Source organism: Phodopus roborovskii, unplaced genomic scaffold (genome assembly GCF_943737965.1).
Source record: "Phodopus roborovskii unplaced genomic scaffold, PHOROB, whole genome shotgun sequence".
Classification (NCBI taxonomy): Eukaryota; Metazoa; Chordata; class Mammalia; order Rodentia; family Cricetidae; genus Phodopus; species Phodopus roborovskii.
The window spans coordinates 1,527,100-1,544,759 of record NW_026125537.1 but is presented as its reverse complement, the minus strand read 5'-3'; the positions used below and the strand labels follow the sequence as shown (position 1 = coordinate 1,544,759).

The window sequence follows — 17,660 nt, the reverse complement described above, 5'->3', positions numbered from 1 at the left end:
GATGGGCTGGACGGGATGCCTTGGTGGAGAGGTAGACTTGGGGATGGGATTCCCGGCTGTGCCTTCTTGCAGGGTACAGTGGGGCTTCTGGAGGGGGCGGGTCCTCTGGAACTGGAAGCCTGGAGCCGCCCAGGAATTTTGGCTGGGACTGCATTTCCTTGGGCCGGGCGGGCGCGATCCCAGGGAGGCTGCTACCAACAGACAGCTGTGCTCAGTGGCTCTGAACCATGCAGCTGTTGCTCTGCGCGCTGGCTGGGCTGACCCTGCTCGGTGACGGGGCAGGCGAGTGGGGCCGGGGATCCAGGGACACCCCGGGATGGCGAGGTAGGAACGAGAGAGTAACCGGAGGTGGAGGGGGGAGCGGAGAAGGTGATGGTGACAGAAAACAGAAACACTGGGACAGAAAGGGGAAGAGATGAAGGAGGGAGATGGAGAAGACGAGGGGAGGCTGAGAGAGGAAGAGGCTGTGAAGATAAATGTGTGTGGACCAGGAGACTTTGCGACGTGAGTTTGAGGAAAGCACAAACAAGACGGGGAATTCAAGAAGAAACAGAGTGAGAAAGACTTGGGGAAAGGAATGTGGCAACCGAATGTCTAGGAGAGCGCTGGAGGCCTGGGTCCAGTTGCAGGGTGTGACCGCCCTGGGCAAGAGCATCCAAGGGAAAGCTGCAAAGGGCATAGTGATGGATGAGTCTGAAAGGGTCAATGATCTGAGCAAGGCCAGCACCACCCGGAGACAGATGGGTCTCACCTGCCAGGAGGTCGGAGGGGTCTGTAGTGAGGTGAGGAGGCCATTGTCCAAAAGCTATGGCTCACCCTCAGTGTCTAGGTGAGGCCTTAAGGTGCCAAGGCAGACCTAGCACCAAATGCCAGGCCTCTGGCCCTCTTGCTCCAGCTAGGCAGAAATGCCTGTCACTAAGACTGTGGCTCTGGCTGTTTTTTGAGGCCCACAGAGAGAAGGGAGACTAACTCAGAAGGTAAAAAGAGTTTCTATGGGAGGAATCACTTCGCACTTCACAGGCCGGCTTCAGGGGGTCTAAGAAAGGACGTGCCCTCCAGTGAACACACAACACTAGTTCTCTCAGACCATCAACCCCTCTAGCCTCAGTTTCCCCATCTGTTAAGAAGTGTAACTGGCATTCTGTATAGCTCAAAGTCAACTCACAAGGCACGACCTCCTTTTTCTCTTAGACCCTCCTGTGAGCTCTGCATGGGTGGCAGAGGTGGGGACCAGGTCTCAGCTGGTGCCTCCCAGAGGAAGGAGCTTCCCTGCTATGAATTGCTTTCCCTGCCCCTGTGAGCCACAACCCGTTTTAAACATTGCTTTCCTTTCCCACAGGCATTTTCTTTCCAACAGATTTGAGGGATGGTGTAGCTGTACCAATGTAGTTTCCCAAGTTGTCACTTATCACCTTTCAAACTTCAGACACAACACCATCTCTTAACTTTCTGAAGATATTTTCAATGCCTTCCTTGTACATACTGTGGGGCACAGCTTTTCCATGACTTTTGACTATGAAAATGTTTGGATAAAAAAAAAATTGGATTCAAAGTGACAGCATAAAAAATAGATTACTATAATATATACTATAATTGTTAATTAATTAACTTTGTTTCATTTGTAATCTCACCTCCGCTGTCATCCCTGGGTTATTTTATTTCGATTTTTTTGAGACATGGATTCTCTGTAGCTTTGGAGCCTGTCCTGGAACTCGATCTATAGACCAGGCTGGCCTGGAACTCACAGAGATCCACCTGTCTCTGACTCCTGAGTGCCAGGATTAAAGGTGTGAGCGTGGCATCCCTTAACCAAGGAAATTCAAAATACTGTATTTCTTTTTTCAAGTTTTTAATAGTTTCACAGTTTCATACATAAGATGAAATTGTCATTGTCACACCTGTATCTGAACCCCCTCCTCTCTCTTCCTCTGCTCACTGAAACTTTTCTTCTGAGCAAGCCTCTCTCCCACTGGCATGTTTTCTTTTTGTGTGAGTTTAGGTAGCTCTTCCTTGTAAAACATTTACTTCTTTTAATTTTTAACTTTATTTTTATTTTACGTGAATCGGTTGTTTCGCCTGAATGTATGTTTGTGTAAGGGTGTCAAATCTTGGAGTTACAGACAGTTGAGAGCTGCCATGTGGGTGCTGGGAACTGAGCTCAGGTCCTCTGGAAGAGCAGTCGGTGTTCCTAACTTTTAAAGCATCTCTCCTTCCTGTCATTAGAGTGTGGAGCTCAGCATCTTACATTTTATCTATAAACAGGACTGCAATGCCATAGATAATAATAACAATAATTCCTTGTTTAAAACATTCATGAAGTTCAAGTATCTTAACTGTAATTTGCTTTTTGTTTTGTTTTTACATTTAGTTTGTTTGCTACAAGCAAAGGTTGCATGTCTGATTAACATGTCTGCTGTCTCTTTAACTGTGTCATCTCTCTCTCCATCCTGCCATCCATTTTTTTGTTGTTATTGTTGTTGAAATCAGTTGTTGAGAAAAGTTTGGCTCATTTAGATTTTGTTGATGGAATTCCCTGGCTGTCATTCAGCGACTCAGTGTTTCTCTCCTCCTGTATTATCTATAAGGTTAATGGCTATAGACAGAAGGTTAATCTAATTCCAGTTAGATTTTTCTTTACAAAAAATACTTTCATATATATATATATGTTTATGGAGACAGGGTTTCTCTGTGTAGCCCTGGCTGTCCAGGAACTTGCTCTATAGACCAGGCTGGCCTCAAATTCAGAGATCTTCCTGCCTCTGCTTCCCAAATGCCATCACTAAAAGTATACATTTCCATACCCAGCTATTTTTAATATTTTTTAAAGATTTATTTATTTATTATGTGTACAGTTTTCTGCCAGCATGTATGCCTGCAGGCCAGAGGAGGGCACCAGACTTCATCATAGATGGCTGTGAGCCACCATGTGGTTGTTGAGAATTGAACTCAGGACCTCTGGAAGAATAGCCAGTGCTCTTAACTGCTGAGCCATCTCTCCAGGCCTAATTTTTTTTTTTTTTTTTTTTTTTTTTTTTTTGGAGACAGGGTTTTTCTATATTGCTTTGGAGGCTGTCCTGAAACTCGATCTGTAGACCAGACTGGCCTGGAACTCACAGATATCTGCCTGCTTCTGCCTCCTGAGTGCTGGGACAAGGTGTGAGCCACCAACACCCGGCTCTTAATATTTTTTTTTTTTAAGAGACAAGATCTCTTGTAGCTCAAGCTGGTGTTGGACTTCCAGTGTAGACAGGATGACTTTGAACTTCTGGTGCTCCAGCCTCCATCTTCCTGGGGCCCCACCAACTGAGCCACATCTCTAGCCCATTTTTATTATTTTAATTGAATGTCTGATTTCTGCTAAGGATAGACTTTTTTCTTCAAATGCATGGTAGTCATTTATGATTCTTGTAAACCATTTAAGACTTTCTCATTGTTGTGTTGGGATTTTCTCATATTATTCTATAAAATTCTTTAGAAAATGGTTTGTGTTATCACAGAGAAAGTTATTATTACACACGTGAGGTTGCATGATACAGTGCAAGTGAGGAAGTCAGAAGACAACTCTAAGGAGCTGACTCTTTCCACCTTTACATGGGTTCTGGATAGAATTCAGGTCTCTAGGATTGTGCTGTTGTGTAATTGTTATCCAATGAATTATCTTACCAACTCCCGTATGGAGACCTTTTCAGAGGCCAATCTCAGCTGAGTTTGCAGTGTCAGAGAACCCTTAGTGTATTTTCATTTATTTATTTGTTTGTTTGGGTTCCAACCTCAGCTGAGTTTGCAGTGTCAGAGAATCCTCAGTGTATTTTCATTTATTTATTTGTTTGTTTGGGTTTTTCAAGACAGGGTTTCTTTGTGTAACAGCCTTGGCTGTCCTGGAACTCACTTTGTAGACAAGGTTGGCCTCAAACTCACAGAGATACAACTGTCTCTACCTCCCAAGTGCTGGGATTAAAGGGGAGCACCACCAGTAATGAGCTCTTTTACTTTTTATTATTAAAAAAGTATATGTATGTATGTGTGCCTGTGTGAGTTTATGTGCACCATGTTCAGGCACATGTCCTGGGACTCCAGAGAGCATAGTATCTCCTGGGACTGGAGTTTCAAGACATTGGTGAGCCCTCCAGAAGAGCAATAAACTGCTGAGCCTTCTCTTCAGCCCTGTCTCCTCTTTTATTTTTTAATTATTTTGATGTATATAGGTATATTGCCTGAACGTGCATCTGTGCATGCACATGCCTGAAACCCACAGAGGCCATAAAAGGATACTCTAGAACTGGAGTTACAGATGGTTGTGAGCTGCCCATGTAGGTGCTGGGAATTGAACTCAGGACCTCTGAAAGAGTAGCCAGCACTCTTGTTTGTTTGTTTGTTTGTTTGAGACAGGGTTTCTCTGTATTGCTTTGGAGGCTGTCCTGGAACTCGCTCTATAGACCAGACTGGCCTCAAACTCACAGAGATCTGCTTTTGCCTCCTGATTGCTGGGATCAAAGGCTACACCACCACCCAACTGCTGAGTCATCTCTCCAGCCCCTCAATCTCCTCTTGTAAGCAAGTATCACTGCCCTCACCCAAACCAACATGAGAGGACAGAGATTATTCTGTGCCTCATACCTTTGCAGTTTCCCCCATTTTACAGATAGTGTAAGAAAAAATGACTCTTACTTCATAATAAGAGCACTGGGAGGGTGTAGCTCAATTTATAGAGTGCTTGTCTGACATTCATGAAGCCCCAGGTTCGATCCCCATCACCCACCGTGACAACCACCTGTAACTCCAGTTCCAGTGGATCTGATGCCTTCTTCTTACCTCCAAGAGCACCAGACATACATGTAATGAACAGACTAACACACAAGCAAAACACCCATACATATTAAAAACAAACAAACAAGTAAATAAGCACTGTCAACTCAGAGCATCAACGTCAAGGTAGACTATTTTTTGACCTTCAAAGTTGGGTGTCAGCCTCCAGAAAAGACAAAAATGACTGGCACACCAATTTGGCACAAAATTATGATTCTTATGCTCGTAAACACATTTTCACTGCCCCATGAAGTCTTCATCAGTTAAGTTCTTTAGGGAAGTACAATCTTCTTGGTGTTTAGTATTGACATCTCTCCAGGTTCCCCAGTTTATTTGTTTCTAATACAGGGGTTCAGTTTCATAGCCTACTCTCTGTAACTTTTCAAGTCTAAGATAAACTAAAAAGCTCCCAGGAAGCAGGCACCAGCTGCTAGCTAGGGAAGACAGGGAGGGGCCTGTGTGTGCATCTAGGAGAGACAGAGACAGGGAGAGAGATAATCACTGACTCACTGTGTAGCCCTAGCTAGTCTAAAACCCACTATGTAGACTAAGCTGGCCTCAAACTCATAGAGATCCGCACAAGTGCCGAGTGCTAGGAATGAATTCTAAATGCCCTGAAAATAAAACATATTTATTTCTTACAAGGGGAGACTGTGGGGAGCCCCAAGGTAGACGAACTTACTTTATACCTCCACGGCACCAACAGGGACGGACAGTGTCAGGCTGCCACTATCTTCATTATGGCTGTGTAATCTTTCCTGTGTCACTTAAACTTTTGGTTTTTCGAGACAGGGTTTCTCTGTATTGCTTTGGAGCCTGTCCTGGAACTGGCTCTGTAGACCAGGATGGCCTGAAACTCAGAGTTCCTCCCGAGTGCTGGGCTTAAAGGCATGGGCCACCAACCCCTGGCTCACTTAAACTTTTGATTTTGTAAAATAATAATAATAATTTGGGGTTTTATTTTTTGAGACAAATTCCTGCTGTGTAGCTCAGGCTGGCCTCATACTTGCAATTCTCCTGCTTCAGTCTCTCAGATGCTGGGATTACAGGCATGCCACCATACTCCATGTAGAAAAATAAAACAAAACAAAAAAAATTTTTTTAAGATGGAAGAGTATATAATCCAGCACAGAGAAGGGTAAAGTACCAGAGGACTAAGAAACAAAAGAAAAGGAATGTCTTTATTTAATATTAAATGGTCAGACCTGACAACATACATAAACCTAACATCAAACAGACTTAGCAGGTTATATTTAGGAATATATAAGTATATGCATACATGCATATAATAAAAATTAATGGGGTAAAGGCTATGAATTTGAAAAAGAGCAAAGAGGGGTACCTTAGAGGATCTGGAGGAAGGAAGGGGGAGGGAGAAATGTTATAATTATATTATAATCCCGAAACTAAGAAAGAAAAGAGCTCAAATTAAATGATTGATACAGACTCACATATACGTTCAGCAAAAACCTTGGCATGATAAAGGACCATGAAACAACAGCAACTTAGAAGACGGAGTGTGGCTATGCCTGTTCTAGTAGCAAAAGCCAGGATCCAACAACTGTTAGTCCAATCAGGTCAGGGCTGCCTCTGCATCCTTGTTGGAGAAACCCCTCTGGAACATGGTACCTCTGCCTTCCTGTATAGATTTATCCCTAGAGAGATGGCCCCTATCCTGAGATCTGATCCAAGTGATCCAAGAACTCTCTAGACTCCTTGTGACTGGCAGAGAGCAAGGCTCCCTGACATGCCTGTTCCATCTTTCTGAGCCTATATTTACTCATCTGGTCAATGCTCCAGCCTAGTTTTTTGCCTTCTGTTGCTGTTATAAACGCTGTGACCGAAAGCAATTTTGGGGAGGGAAAAGGTTTATTTCATCTTACAGTCCATTATGGGAAGCCAAGGCAGGAATTCAAGGCAGGAACCTGGAGGCAGGAACCTACCATAGGCTGTGAAGGGACACTGTTCAGTGGCTTGTTCTCTGTGGCTTGCTCAGCCTGCATTCTTACACAACAATGACCACCTGCCCAGGGGTGGCCCTGCCCATAGAAGACCAAACCCTCCCACATCATTATTAATCAAGAAAATGTCAATCAGACTTGCCCACAGGCTAATCTGAAAGGGTCAGTTCCCCAGTTGAGTAAGGGTCCTTCTCCCCAGCTGACTATAATTTGTATCAAGGTGACGAAGACTAACCTTAGCCAGTCTGTGGCATCTGCCCTGTGGTTCGTAGGCATCTTTGGGTGTGGCACCATGGCAACCCTGCCAAGGAGACATGGCAGGACAGACCACTCTTGCAACATGAGGAAGTTGAGTGGAGAGGCAAATCACATCCCAAGGACTGTGCCTCTGATCCCAGGTGTATGTTGGTGAGGTTTATCTCCAGTGGGTTGAGGCCTCAGCATGCTGGGGTTTGAGGAGGGGAGGATTAGTTTATCATAATTAGTGGTTTAAAAAATATGGGGCCGGGTGTTGGTGGCGCATGACTTTAATCTCCGCACTCGGGAGGCAGAGGCAGGTGGATCTCTGTGAGTTTCAGGCCAGCCTGGTCTACAGAGCTAGTTCCAGGACAGGCTCCAAAGCAATACAGAGAAACCCTGTCTCGAAAAACAAACACACACACACACACACACACACACACACACACACACACACGAGGTAACAAGGCAGAATCTGGGATCATGTGTAGCCTCGGGAGCACAGCTGCCTCTGTGCCTGATGGTGGTGACTGTCTAGCCTTGAATGGACAAAGGAGGGGGCAATGGACAGGAGGTGGTGATTAACAGGGACTCTTCATTGCAACAGCTTAATTTAAGTAGCATCCTAAGGAAAACACTAATTCAGCCCCAAAAGGAAATCAAGGGAAGTATGTTTCCCAGTGACCCAGGATCTTCTAGAAGAAGATTCAGAACAAAAAGGAGGGGGGGGGGGGGGGAGCCAGTCATTCCCTAGGCAAAAACAAACAAGTTTTTTGGAATCTTGCTCTCTCTTAAAGGGCTCCAGGATCCTTGGCCTGTTTCAGTCAGATCATGCAGAGTTCTCATGAAATCTTTTAAAATGCCACTCTGCTTCTCTTTAAGAAGAATCAAAATCCACTGATGGTTTTGAACACACCACAAATATTTATACAAGTCCTGCTTGTGGTAAAGTTTATTATTCTATTATACGGAATGTGGTCAAATATCATTAACCCCAAATGGCCAGTGTTGCTGGTAAAAATAGAATATGGCTTTGATGATAAGTGCGGTACTTTCTCACTATGTGAGTCCCGGGTACATTAGTTTGCCTTGGAAGGGCTGTGACTGGGCGGGGCCATATAGAGGACAAGACTGGTGGCCTAGCCTCTTTAGTTAGGTCAGCCAGCCCAGCAAATCTCATGTCTCTGGGCTCCCCACATCACAGGATGCCACTTCACCCATGGCTACCATCCAGGGTACAAACACAGCTTCAAGCAGGAGTCGGGCCAAAGAAAACAACCCCATAGCCCAGGAAATCCATTTCCAACTGACAGAGTAGGGAGGGAGGGAGGGAGGGTCCACTGCCCTGGTTCAGGGTTCAGTGAGATAATAAAACAGTCCTCCAGCCTTTCCACCCATAGTGGATGAGCTTCCCAGGAGAAAGAGAGGGAGGGAGGGAGCGAGGGAGGGAGAGAATGCTCAGTTTTTGACTTGCCTAATTTTTTTTTGTTGTTTTGTTTTTGTTTTTTCACCAAAGAAGACTCCCCCACTTACTCAGCCTAGCTCTGTCCTCTGAGGACAGGCAAATTCTGAAAGACAGACAAACTCCCACTAGAGCTATGTCTGGGACGCAGAGCTTCAGGCCAACCCCACCCATCGTGATAGAGGAGGCTGTGGAGGCCAGAAAGTTAATGGCTGAGGGTGTAGGCTGAGAAGGGTCTTCAGGGTGTTTCCAAAAAGCTATGCTGAGATTCTCTGCAGGGAGGGTGTTCGTCAGGCAGGACAGTTGTTAGGGCTGTGCTCCAACCTTTCTGTCAGATGAGTCCCCAGCAGGCCTGGATGAGCTCAGAGCACAGCCTCATCCAGATGTGAGGGATTAGTGCTGAGGAGTGGACCCCCCCCCCCTGTCTTTTCCCCAGAGGAATTCTGGAGCCAAGTCAGACCTCATCACAGATTCTGGAGAACAGGGTCTGAGCCAGGGCAGAAAAGTAGATACAGGCTGCACAAAATACCCCAGGCTGCCAACTTCCACTGGGTAAAGGATCTCAGCAAACCTAAGTGAGGCTCCCAGAGTAGGCTGGCTGAAGGCCCCGAGGCAGAAAGAGTATAGGGAGGATATGTGTGTAGGCTCATCTTCCCAGAACAGCCCACCACTTCCTGCCTTTCCTAACTCTAGGCTGGAGTCCCTTCACTGAGGCAAGTCTGAACCTCTTCTGTCCCTCAAAGGCCATTTCAGATCATGGAGCGCAGCCTTCCAGCAGAGAGGTCTAGACTGAAGACCTCTTCCTCGTCCTCACCATTTTATATCTGCCCATCCAGCCCATCATGGCTTCTGCTTTTAGCTAATAATCCCACCAGGCAACTAGAGTTATATTATAAAAAACTTCAGCACTCAGGAGGCACACAGATCTCAGTGAGTAGACCAGGCTGGCCTCAAACTCACAGAGATCTGCCTGCCTCTGCCTCCTAAGTGCTGGGACTAAAGGTGTGTTGCCACCAACACCGGGCTGAGATGGTTCAGCAGTTAAAAGCATTTGCTTCTCTTACAGATGACCTAGGTTCAACTCCTAGCTCCCTCAAGGAGGCCCACAATGGTCTTATCTGTAACTCCAGTTCCAGAGGATTTGATGCCCTGTTCCAACTGACCTTCTTGGACACTGTATGCACACAGTGCACTTACACACATGCAGGCAAAAACACTCATATAAAACAAAAACTATATACACAAAAGTAGAGGGGAGAGCTGAGTGCACTCTTAGGATCTTTGCTACGTTTGCCCACTCATGCTTCTTGCTGTCCCTCCACCAGGCCTGGGTGATTCCGAATAAATCTAAGAGTAACATTTTAGCAGGGAATATTCTAATAGACCCATTTGTACAAACATACCCAGCACGCCACTCGTCCTGGTTGCTTTCCTGTTGCTATGATAAAATATTCTGACAAAACAGCTTTTGAGAAAAGGTCTATTTTGGCTCACAGTTCCAGAGGGTGACAGTCCACCAAGGTGGAGAAGGCATGGTGGTAGGAGCATGAGGGCATCCCACTCAATCATATGGGCGGTTCAGAAGCAGAGAGGGGAAATAGGATATATATGTATCTATGTATGTGTGTGTGTATGTATATGTGTGTATGTGTGTATACATGTATGTGTGTATAAATAAATGTATGTATACATATATATGTATTGTAGCACTCGCACTACAATCTGTTCCACTAATCGGGCAAAGGTCTAGAGATTTAAATAAAAGACAGCAGGTCATATGTGCAACAGGAATGCTAGAATGCCAAATGCCATTTATTGAGAGGAAGGTGCAGATTTATATACTGACTCACAACACAGTGGAAAACAATCAAGGGTCAAGTGTGCAAGTTCTCAGGCTCAGTTCCTCCCCAGCAGATGTGTGTTAGCAAATCAAGAAGAGTACCAAGAATTACTCTGGTGCAAGATGTTCCAGCCAACAGCTCAGGCTTGCTCAAGCTGCCTCGGGGGTTCATGCAGGGCCCTACAAATGTATATATACATATATGTTAACCTTAAGGACCACCCCTAGTGATGTACTTTCTCTAGCAAGGTTCTACCTCCTAAAGGTCCCAAAACCTTCCAAAATAGCACCCCTAGCAGGGGACCAAGTATTCAAATCCAGAAGCCCATGGGGGACATTTCATATTCAAGTCACAACACCACTGTAACATGCTTTTCCCTCCTTCAAATCCATAGCAGCATCATTGTCTTTTGAGCAGGGGTTTCTAAGTTCAGTACAGTGAAATCATGTCTTTCACAGAAGGTTCTCTATTAGCGTACCATCACTATAAGAAAATATCTGAAGCAATCTACTAAAAAAAAAAGAGAGAAAGTTTACTTTGGCTGGCGGTCAAAGTTTCAGTCCATGGTCAACTGGCCCCATTGCTTTGGGCTGCTGATGGAGTACATCATGAGGGTGCAAAACCACTCACCTTATCAGACAGGAAACAAACAAAAAGGGAGTAAGAGAATGAGGTTCCACAATGTCCTCCCTCAGAGGGCATACCCCACCAACGTAACACCCCCCCAGACCCCACCTCCCAAAAGTCCACATCATCTTATAGTCACAGACCCCCCCTCCTCCTGCCCTCCCATGCCCTGCTCCGGGTACTAAGCCTTTAAATCCCCAGAGTTCTGTCCAAAGATAGAACTTGATTGAATATCCCTCTAGACAACCCTAACTGAAAATGTATCTATAGATTTATAGAAAGTGGATTTATTAGATTAGCTTACAGGCTGTGCTAGTCCAACAGTGTCTGGCTGCCCATGGAAGGTCCACGTAGGCCTTCAGAGAACATTTGAGACCTGAAATAGAGCAGTGGTCACTGTCACTGGCTCACTTATATTTTCTCTCTCTTCTTTGTTGTTCCTCTGATCCTTGATTCTAGAGCTTCCTGTGTCTGCAGAAAGTACTCTTCTTCAGTTCTGTTCCCTTCCTGTCCCTCTAAGCAGGGCTGTGTTTCTCCAAAACCTAAGAAAACACCCAGGACAACAGTACACCATTCTCTGGCCATGGCCAACTGGTCTCCCTCTCTCCCTCCCTTCTTCCCTCCCTTCCTTCCTTCCTTCCTCTCTCCTTCTCTTCTTCCCTTCCAGGTCAGGATTCCTGAAAAAATTTCCCAGAATCCAAGTTTCCCATCTCTGATCTTGCCTTCCCCTCCCATTACGACTCAACACTATGTACATCCCATAGGAGAATGGGAGGGCACAGGACAGGAACATTCCCTGGCTCTCTTTTGCAGCCCAGCTAGCCCTTCCTGCCACTTTAGGCTCATCCCAGCGCTACACTCCTGGAGGGTACTGGCTTCTTGGGGCCAGACATTTTCCAAAGACTAGGCCAAGTCTAATGTCTCAGAGCCATCCACTGCAGCTCAAGCTCAGGACTAGAGCTTGACTTCTTATGTCAGTGTTGGTAATGCCAGGAACAACCTCAATTAGGGAGGAGAATGATGAGTCAAGAGTTGAGTAGGTATATTAGTCAGGGTTCTCTAGAGGGACAGAACTAATCAAATGACTGTCCCTCTAGAGAACCCAGACTAAAAATGAACCTATGGATATATAGGAAGTGTATTTATTCGACTGGCTTATAGGCTGTAGTCCAGCTAGTTCAACAATGACTGACTACCAATGGAAGGTTCAAAAATACAGGAGTTTGGTCTATGAGGCTGAATATTTTGGCTGGTCTTCAGTATACACTGGAATCCTGAAGACTTAGTCTCTAATGCCAGTAAAGGATTGGACTTGCTAGTGAGAGCAAGAAGGCAAAGACAGCAGCAAGCTGTCTTCCATGTCCTTTATATAGGCTGCCAGAAGGTGGGTGGGGCTCAGATGGATCTTTGCACCTCAAAAGATCCTGATTAATAATGATTAAGCTGGGCAGTGGTGGCTGATGGCCAATGCCTTTAATCCCAGCATTTGAGCAGCAGAGGCAGGCAGATCTCTCAGTTTGAGGCCAGCCTGATCTACAGAGTGAGTGCAGGACAGCCAGGACTATAGAGAAACCCTGTCTGGACCCCCTCCCTCAAATTAATTAATTCAAATAATTAAGAAAAATCCCTCATAGGTGTGTCCAGGTGCTTGGAGTTTAAATAATTCCAGGTGTAGTCAAGTTGAATGTGAGGGTTAAAGTTATGTTTTAAGTTTAAATTATTGTGCTTAAGAGATCTATAAAAACTGGGCATGGAGGTACATGCCATTAATCCCAGCACTCAGGAGGCAGGTGAATCTGTGTGAGTTTAAGGCCAGCCAGGTCTACAAAGTGAATTCCAAGATGTCTAGGGATCAATAAAACAAAAAAACAAAAAAAACAAAACAAAACAAAAAAATGCCTCTAAGCTGTAAGCCCCACTTTCCTGGAATGCTGGGAGCTGTTGTTCACATGCAATAACAAGCCACGTGTTCTCACTTCTGTAAGCAAGGTTGATTGCCCCAACTGCACAGGATGCGCTTGATCACACATAGGAAGGAGGTATGTAGACAGAAGTATGTCAGTATATATTCTTGTCCCAACTTTACAAAGGCTTGAAGTATGTAGCCTTGTGGGTTCTGCCTTTATAAGCACCTAACATAATTTGGCAACATACTCAGGGAATCCCTAGTGTGGGCCTGGCCAATGTCCATCATCCTGGCCAGTATTTAATAAAACTTGCTTCAAATTTGGCTCAGAATTGTGGTAGTGGCCTTATTCTACCAGGTGGGATTTACAGACACCAAAAACAGCCATCACAGTTGGTTAATCCTTTGTTCCTCTCACCAGTGGTGGCTTTGACGTGACCTCTCACCCGTGCCTTTGTTTCTGGACCACGACTCACATTGCACAGCCGCTCAGACTAACTGGATCCTAGTGCTAAGGCTGCTTACTTTCCTCCCTGGATTCTGCCTGCTACTGTCTGGCTCATCACTTCTCACATGGATCACTGTCCCCACTGCCTCCCTCCAAAGTTACATACCTTACACCTACATCTGAAATTCAAAACACCCCCTCCAAATATTCATGGAGATTCACGGAGGCCTTGGGTCAAAGTGTTACCCTTGGCTTTGATCTCAAGACCTCTCGCTGGTCAAATCTCCCACATGCCTGGGTCTTTACAGGGGTTCCAGTTCCCTAAACGGTTTGTCCAAGGAGATGTCTTTCTCTCAAATCTGTGCAAGCAGCCAAACCTACCTAGCCTAGATACCGCCTCCTTGATGAAGGCCTCCTGAGTCTGGAGACAAGCATGTTTACAGTGGTGTCCCATCATCCACTTCACTCAAGCCTGGTGTTGTACAGGATGCTCTAGTGCCACAAGGAAACCAATGACCCCATAGTGACAAGACTTGTTTTCCCTACAGCTGCTGAGTCCCCCAGTTACTCCAGAGAAGATGTAGCTTGGAGCCAAGGCTGTGACAGACATGGGGCTGTCCAAGGCCGTTTAAATATCATGGAAGAGGTAACGAGGGCACAGGAGGGAAGGGTCATGAAGCTTCTCCGCTCTCTGCCAGGCTGGAGGCTTCATGGAGTTCAATTGTCAGGAAACCCAGGCCAATGCTGTTCCCAAGCCATCCAGTAAAATACTGTCTGTTCTAACTGGGATGTTCAGCTGAGCAATGTCTGACACACCCTACCTTCCGGGAGGCATTGCTAATACCCAGACCAAGATTTTTTTCAAGTAGGGGGAAGGTGGAAATTCAATCATCAAATTTTGTAAAACAGTGTGCAACACCTCCACTTGGTGATTGCTGGACACTTTTAAATTCTTTCCTTCTGTCCTGTGTGTCCCAGGGTTTTAACTCAGGTTATCACAGTTTATGGTAAGTACCATATGTGTCCCAGGGATTTAACTCAGGCGCCTTAACCTGCTGAATTACCTTGCCAACTCTTTTTTTGTTTGTTTGTTTGTTTTAATTCTTTTATTTTTTGGTGACACAGGGTCTCACTCATCATATAGCCATGGCTGGTTTAGAACTCACTATTAAACCAGTCTGGCCTAAAACTCATGGCAATCCTCCTGGTCTCTGTCTCTTAAGTGCTACAACAACAGGCATGGACCCACATAACCTGATTCAGCATGTCCTCTCCCTCATTTTGCAAGGATGGTAGCAATTGCTGGGCCTGATATTAGATTATGTTATTTAGTGAGTTCATAAGTACATAGACTAGTATAGCAAAATGCTAATGGTGGGAATAGCTCAGTCTGTAAAGCACCTGCCATGGAAATTTAAGGACCCAAGTTCCATCTCCAGGACCCACAAAACAAAAAACTAGGTGTAGTGGCGTGACAGCACCAGAGAGGAAGAGGCCAGAGAGTTTCTGGGGCTCGATAGTCAGCCTAACCTAATTATTGCCGGTAAGAGATTCTGCCTGTGAGAGGGTTCACTAGGTGCCAGCCATCAAGCCTGATGACCTGAGACTGATTCTTAGGTCTTTTTTTCTTCTCTGTTTTGATTTTTTAAGACAGAGTTTCTCTGTGTGGTCCTGGCTGTCCTGGAATTCACTCTGTAGACCAAGCTGGTCTCCAAACTCAGAGATCCGCATGCCACCACTGGGGGCCTAATCCCCAGAATTTACAGTGGAAGGAAAGAACACACTACTATGCTGAGCGTTTCCTACACACACCTACACACAGAGGGGGGAGACATCTAAGACTAACATTGGCCTTTCTACCCCCTCATTCTGATAATGATTAAATAATTATTGGAGAGAAAAATCATGCTCTATATCCCAAGCTGGCCTGGAATTTGTGCTAATTGTGTTTCCATCTGACTTTTGAGCTTATAGACAGACAGCAGCAATCAAAATAATATTAGGGTTGTTTTTGTTGTTTGTTTGTTTTTTGGTTGTTGTTTTTCTAGACAGGGTTTCTCTGTCTGAGAGTCCTGACTGGCCTTGAACTCACAGAGATCCACCTGCCTCTGCCTTCTGAGCCCTGCGATTAAAGGTGTGTGCCACCACCTCCAAGTCATAATATATAGTTTTTAACATTTGAATGCTATTGTAATGTAGTTGTTATTTTAAGCATTAAGGAACTGTTCTGAAGCCAGGAGGTGTGGTGGTGGTGGTGGCCTTTAATCCCAGCACTGTGAGTTCAAGACCACCCTGGTCTACAGAGTGAATTCCAGGACAGATTAGACTTGACTACACAGAGTAACCCTGTCTTGAAAAATAGAAGAACTTTATTAGGTTGCCAGCAGGATCTGTAGCAACACACACCCTTTAAGCAATCCCTAGGAACAAAAATTTAAAATCCCAAACCTGTTGTATAACAAAGGTGCCACTAGGGTGCAGCACAACAAAAGAAATGTGTACTATTACTGCCAAGTCCCAAACAAAGAAAGGTGCTTAGGTGGCCTGTGCTAAGCTTGGCACCTTGGAGTGCCAGACAGGAGAATCCTTAAGAGGCTGAAGGGAGCAGCCTGGTATTACCTGGGTAAAATGAGCAGAGACTGTGTGAGGGCTAGGATTCCATAGTACCCAGTTCCCTCTTCATTGCATTATGCTGGGGCCTGGGACACAGTGGATTTTCTCTAGGATATCACTAAGCTAAAGTTGGCCCAATTCCTGTGCTTGACTTTGCCCTGCCCTCCTGCTCCAGACAGTGGAGAAGACAGTTGAGCACCTGGAGGCAGAAGTGATGGGCCTCCTGGGCCTACTGGAGGAACTGGCTTCGAATCTACCCCCAGGGCCCTTCAGCCCTGAACCAGACCTGCTAGGAGGTGGTGAGTGGCTCAGATGACAGAGCAACACCTGTTGGGCGGGTCATCTAGGGCCCCTGGCAACTCCATCACACTGGTGGAGCCAGAACTCAGGGGATGCTATGCAGCAGTCCCAGGGAAGAGAGTTGGCGGTACTAATCAGTCTTTGAGTATTCACCTATTGTCACCACCCACTGGCATGCTGGGCCCTGGCATCCTATCAGAGCTCAGACTATCCCTAGCTCCTGTCTTGGGTTGTGTTTTGGTACTGCTGTCCCAAAGGACTGGGAGGCTGGAGTGAGGACCTCGTTGGGTACAACAGCATCCTCTGCTGCTCACTCAGGGCTCCCCCTTTCTTGCAGATCACTTCTGACCACCAGGGGGCAGTGGAGCCTGGCAGCTGAAGTCATCCCTCTGAGAACCAAGCCAGGCCTTCTTGCCTTCTGGCCCACCTTTGTGTAAAATAAAAGCCATTACTCAGGCCTCCTGTGCTTGCTAACGGTGACCTCTGTAACCACAGCCCCAGCTTTCTTTTTGCCATACAAGCTGTTCTAGCCCGAATACCTGGGTAATCTGTACATCTGCACTTCCAACTTTATTGGGACAAAACCCAGAGCCTGAGGCACACGAAGTGAGGCACCTGAGACCCAGACTGGTAATGGGACACAAAAGGCCCTTTATGTAACTTTGCTACTCAAACCATGGCCACAAAACAGCAGCCAGTGCCACCCAGAATCACACGATCCCCTGGGTCCCATTCAGCCAAACCCCCCATCAGAGTCTCTGCCTTCCTGTGATCCCCACACCTCCTGGGGGTGAGAGGTTGTGTGCCCCTAAAGAATCCTGTTCTGTGGCTGGGAATCTAGACACAGTAAACAAAGTTCATATGACAAAAAAAATTCACCTTTGTGGGGGGAGGGGAGGAGTGATTCATCATGTAGACCAAGCTGGGATTACCATTTTAACCTGCATGAATTCTGTGGTTTCTTGTATGTTCCCTGGGTTACAAAGCCACCACCGCCATTAATTCCAGGACATTTCAGCACCCAGGAAGGAAAGACCTCTGAGCGCATGCAGCAGTCATTTCCCTTCCTATCTTTCCCCACACCCAGCACTCTAGAAACCATTCGCCTTCCGGGACTTGCCTACTGTGGGCAGCTTTGAGAATGGAATCATATTTTCAGCAGACAAGTTCCTAAGTTCATCCACGATGTAGTATGTGTCATCGCTCCACATGCCTAAATAATATCAAGAGGCCACACCTTGTTCATCTATCTGTTAATGGGCCTTTGGGTGTGTGCACATTTGGGCTATTAATGTAATTCACAACACTGGTGCTGAGCTCAGACACTGTGACTGAGAGTCATCCCTCCTCAAACTGGGAGAAATGAGGATTGGTACTCCAGCAGCCAGGTACTCAGCTGTGGCCTCTCTAGAGTTCTGGCCAGGGCCCAGGAGGTTTTGCCTCTCTGGAGTGCCACCAG

At 46.0% G+C, this 17,660-nt stretch overlaps 1 protein-coding gene across 1 annotated transcript; it reads left to right on the top strand.

Annotated features, from left to right (window-relative positions):
• Positions 1–205: 205 nt before the first annotated feature.
• Positions 206–16,660, top strand: Plac9 (placenta associated 9). The gene is made up of 4 exons (XM_051176705.1): positions 206–324; positions 13,837–13,934; positions 16,077–16,200; positions 16,539–16,660. Exons 1-4 carry the CDS (start codon positions 228–230, stop codon positions 16,547–16,549), a joined length of 330 nt encoding a protein of 109 aa, XP_051032662.1. The 5' UTR covers positions 206–227; the 3' UTR covers positions 16,550–16,660.
• Positions 16,661–17,660: the final 1,000 nt, after the last annotated feature.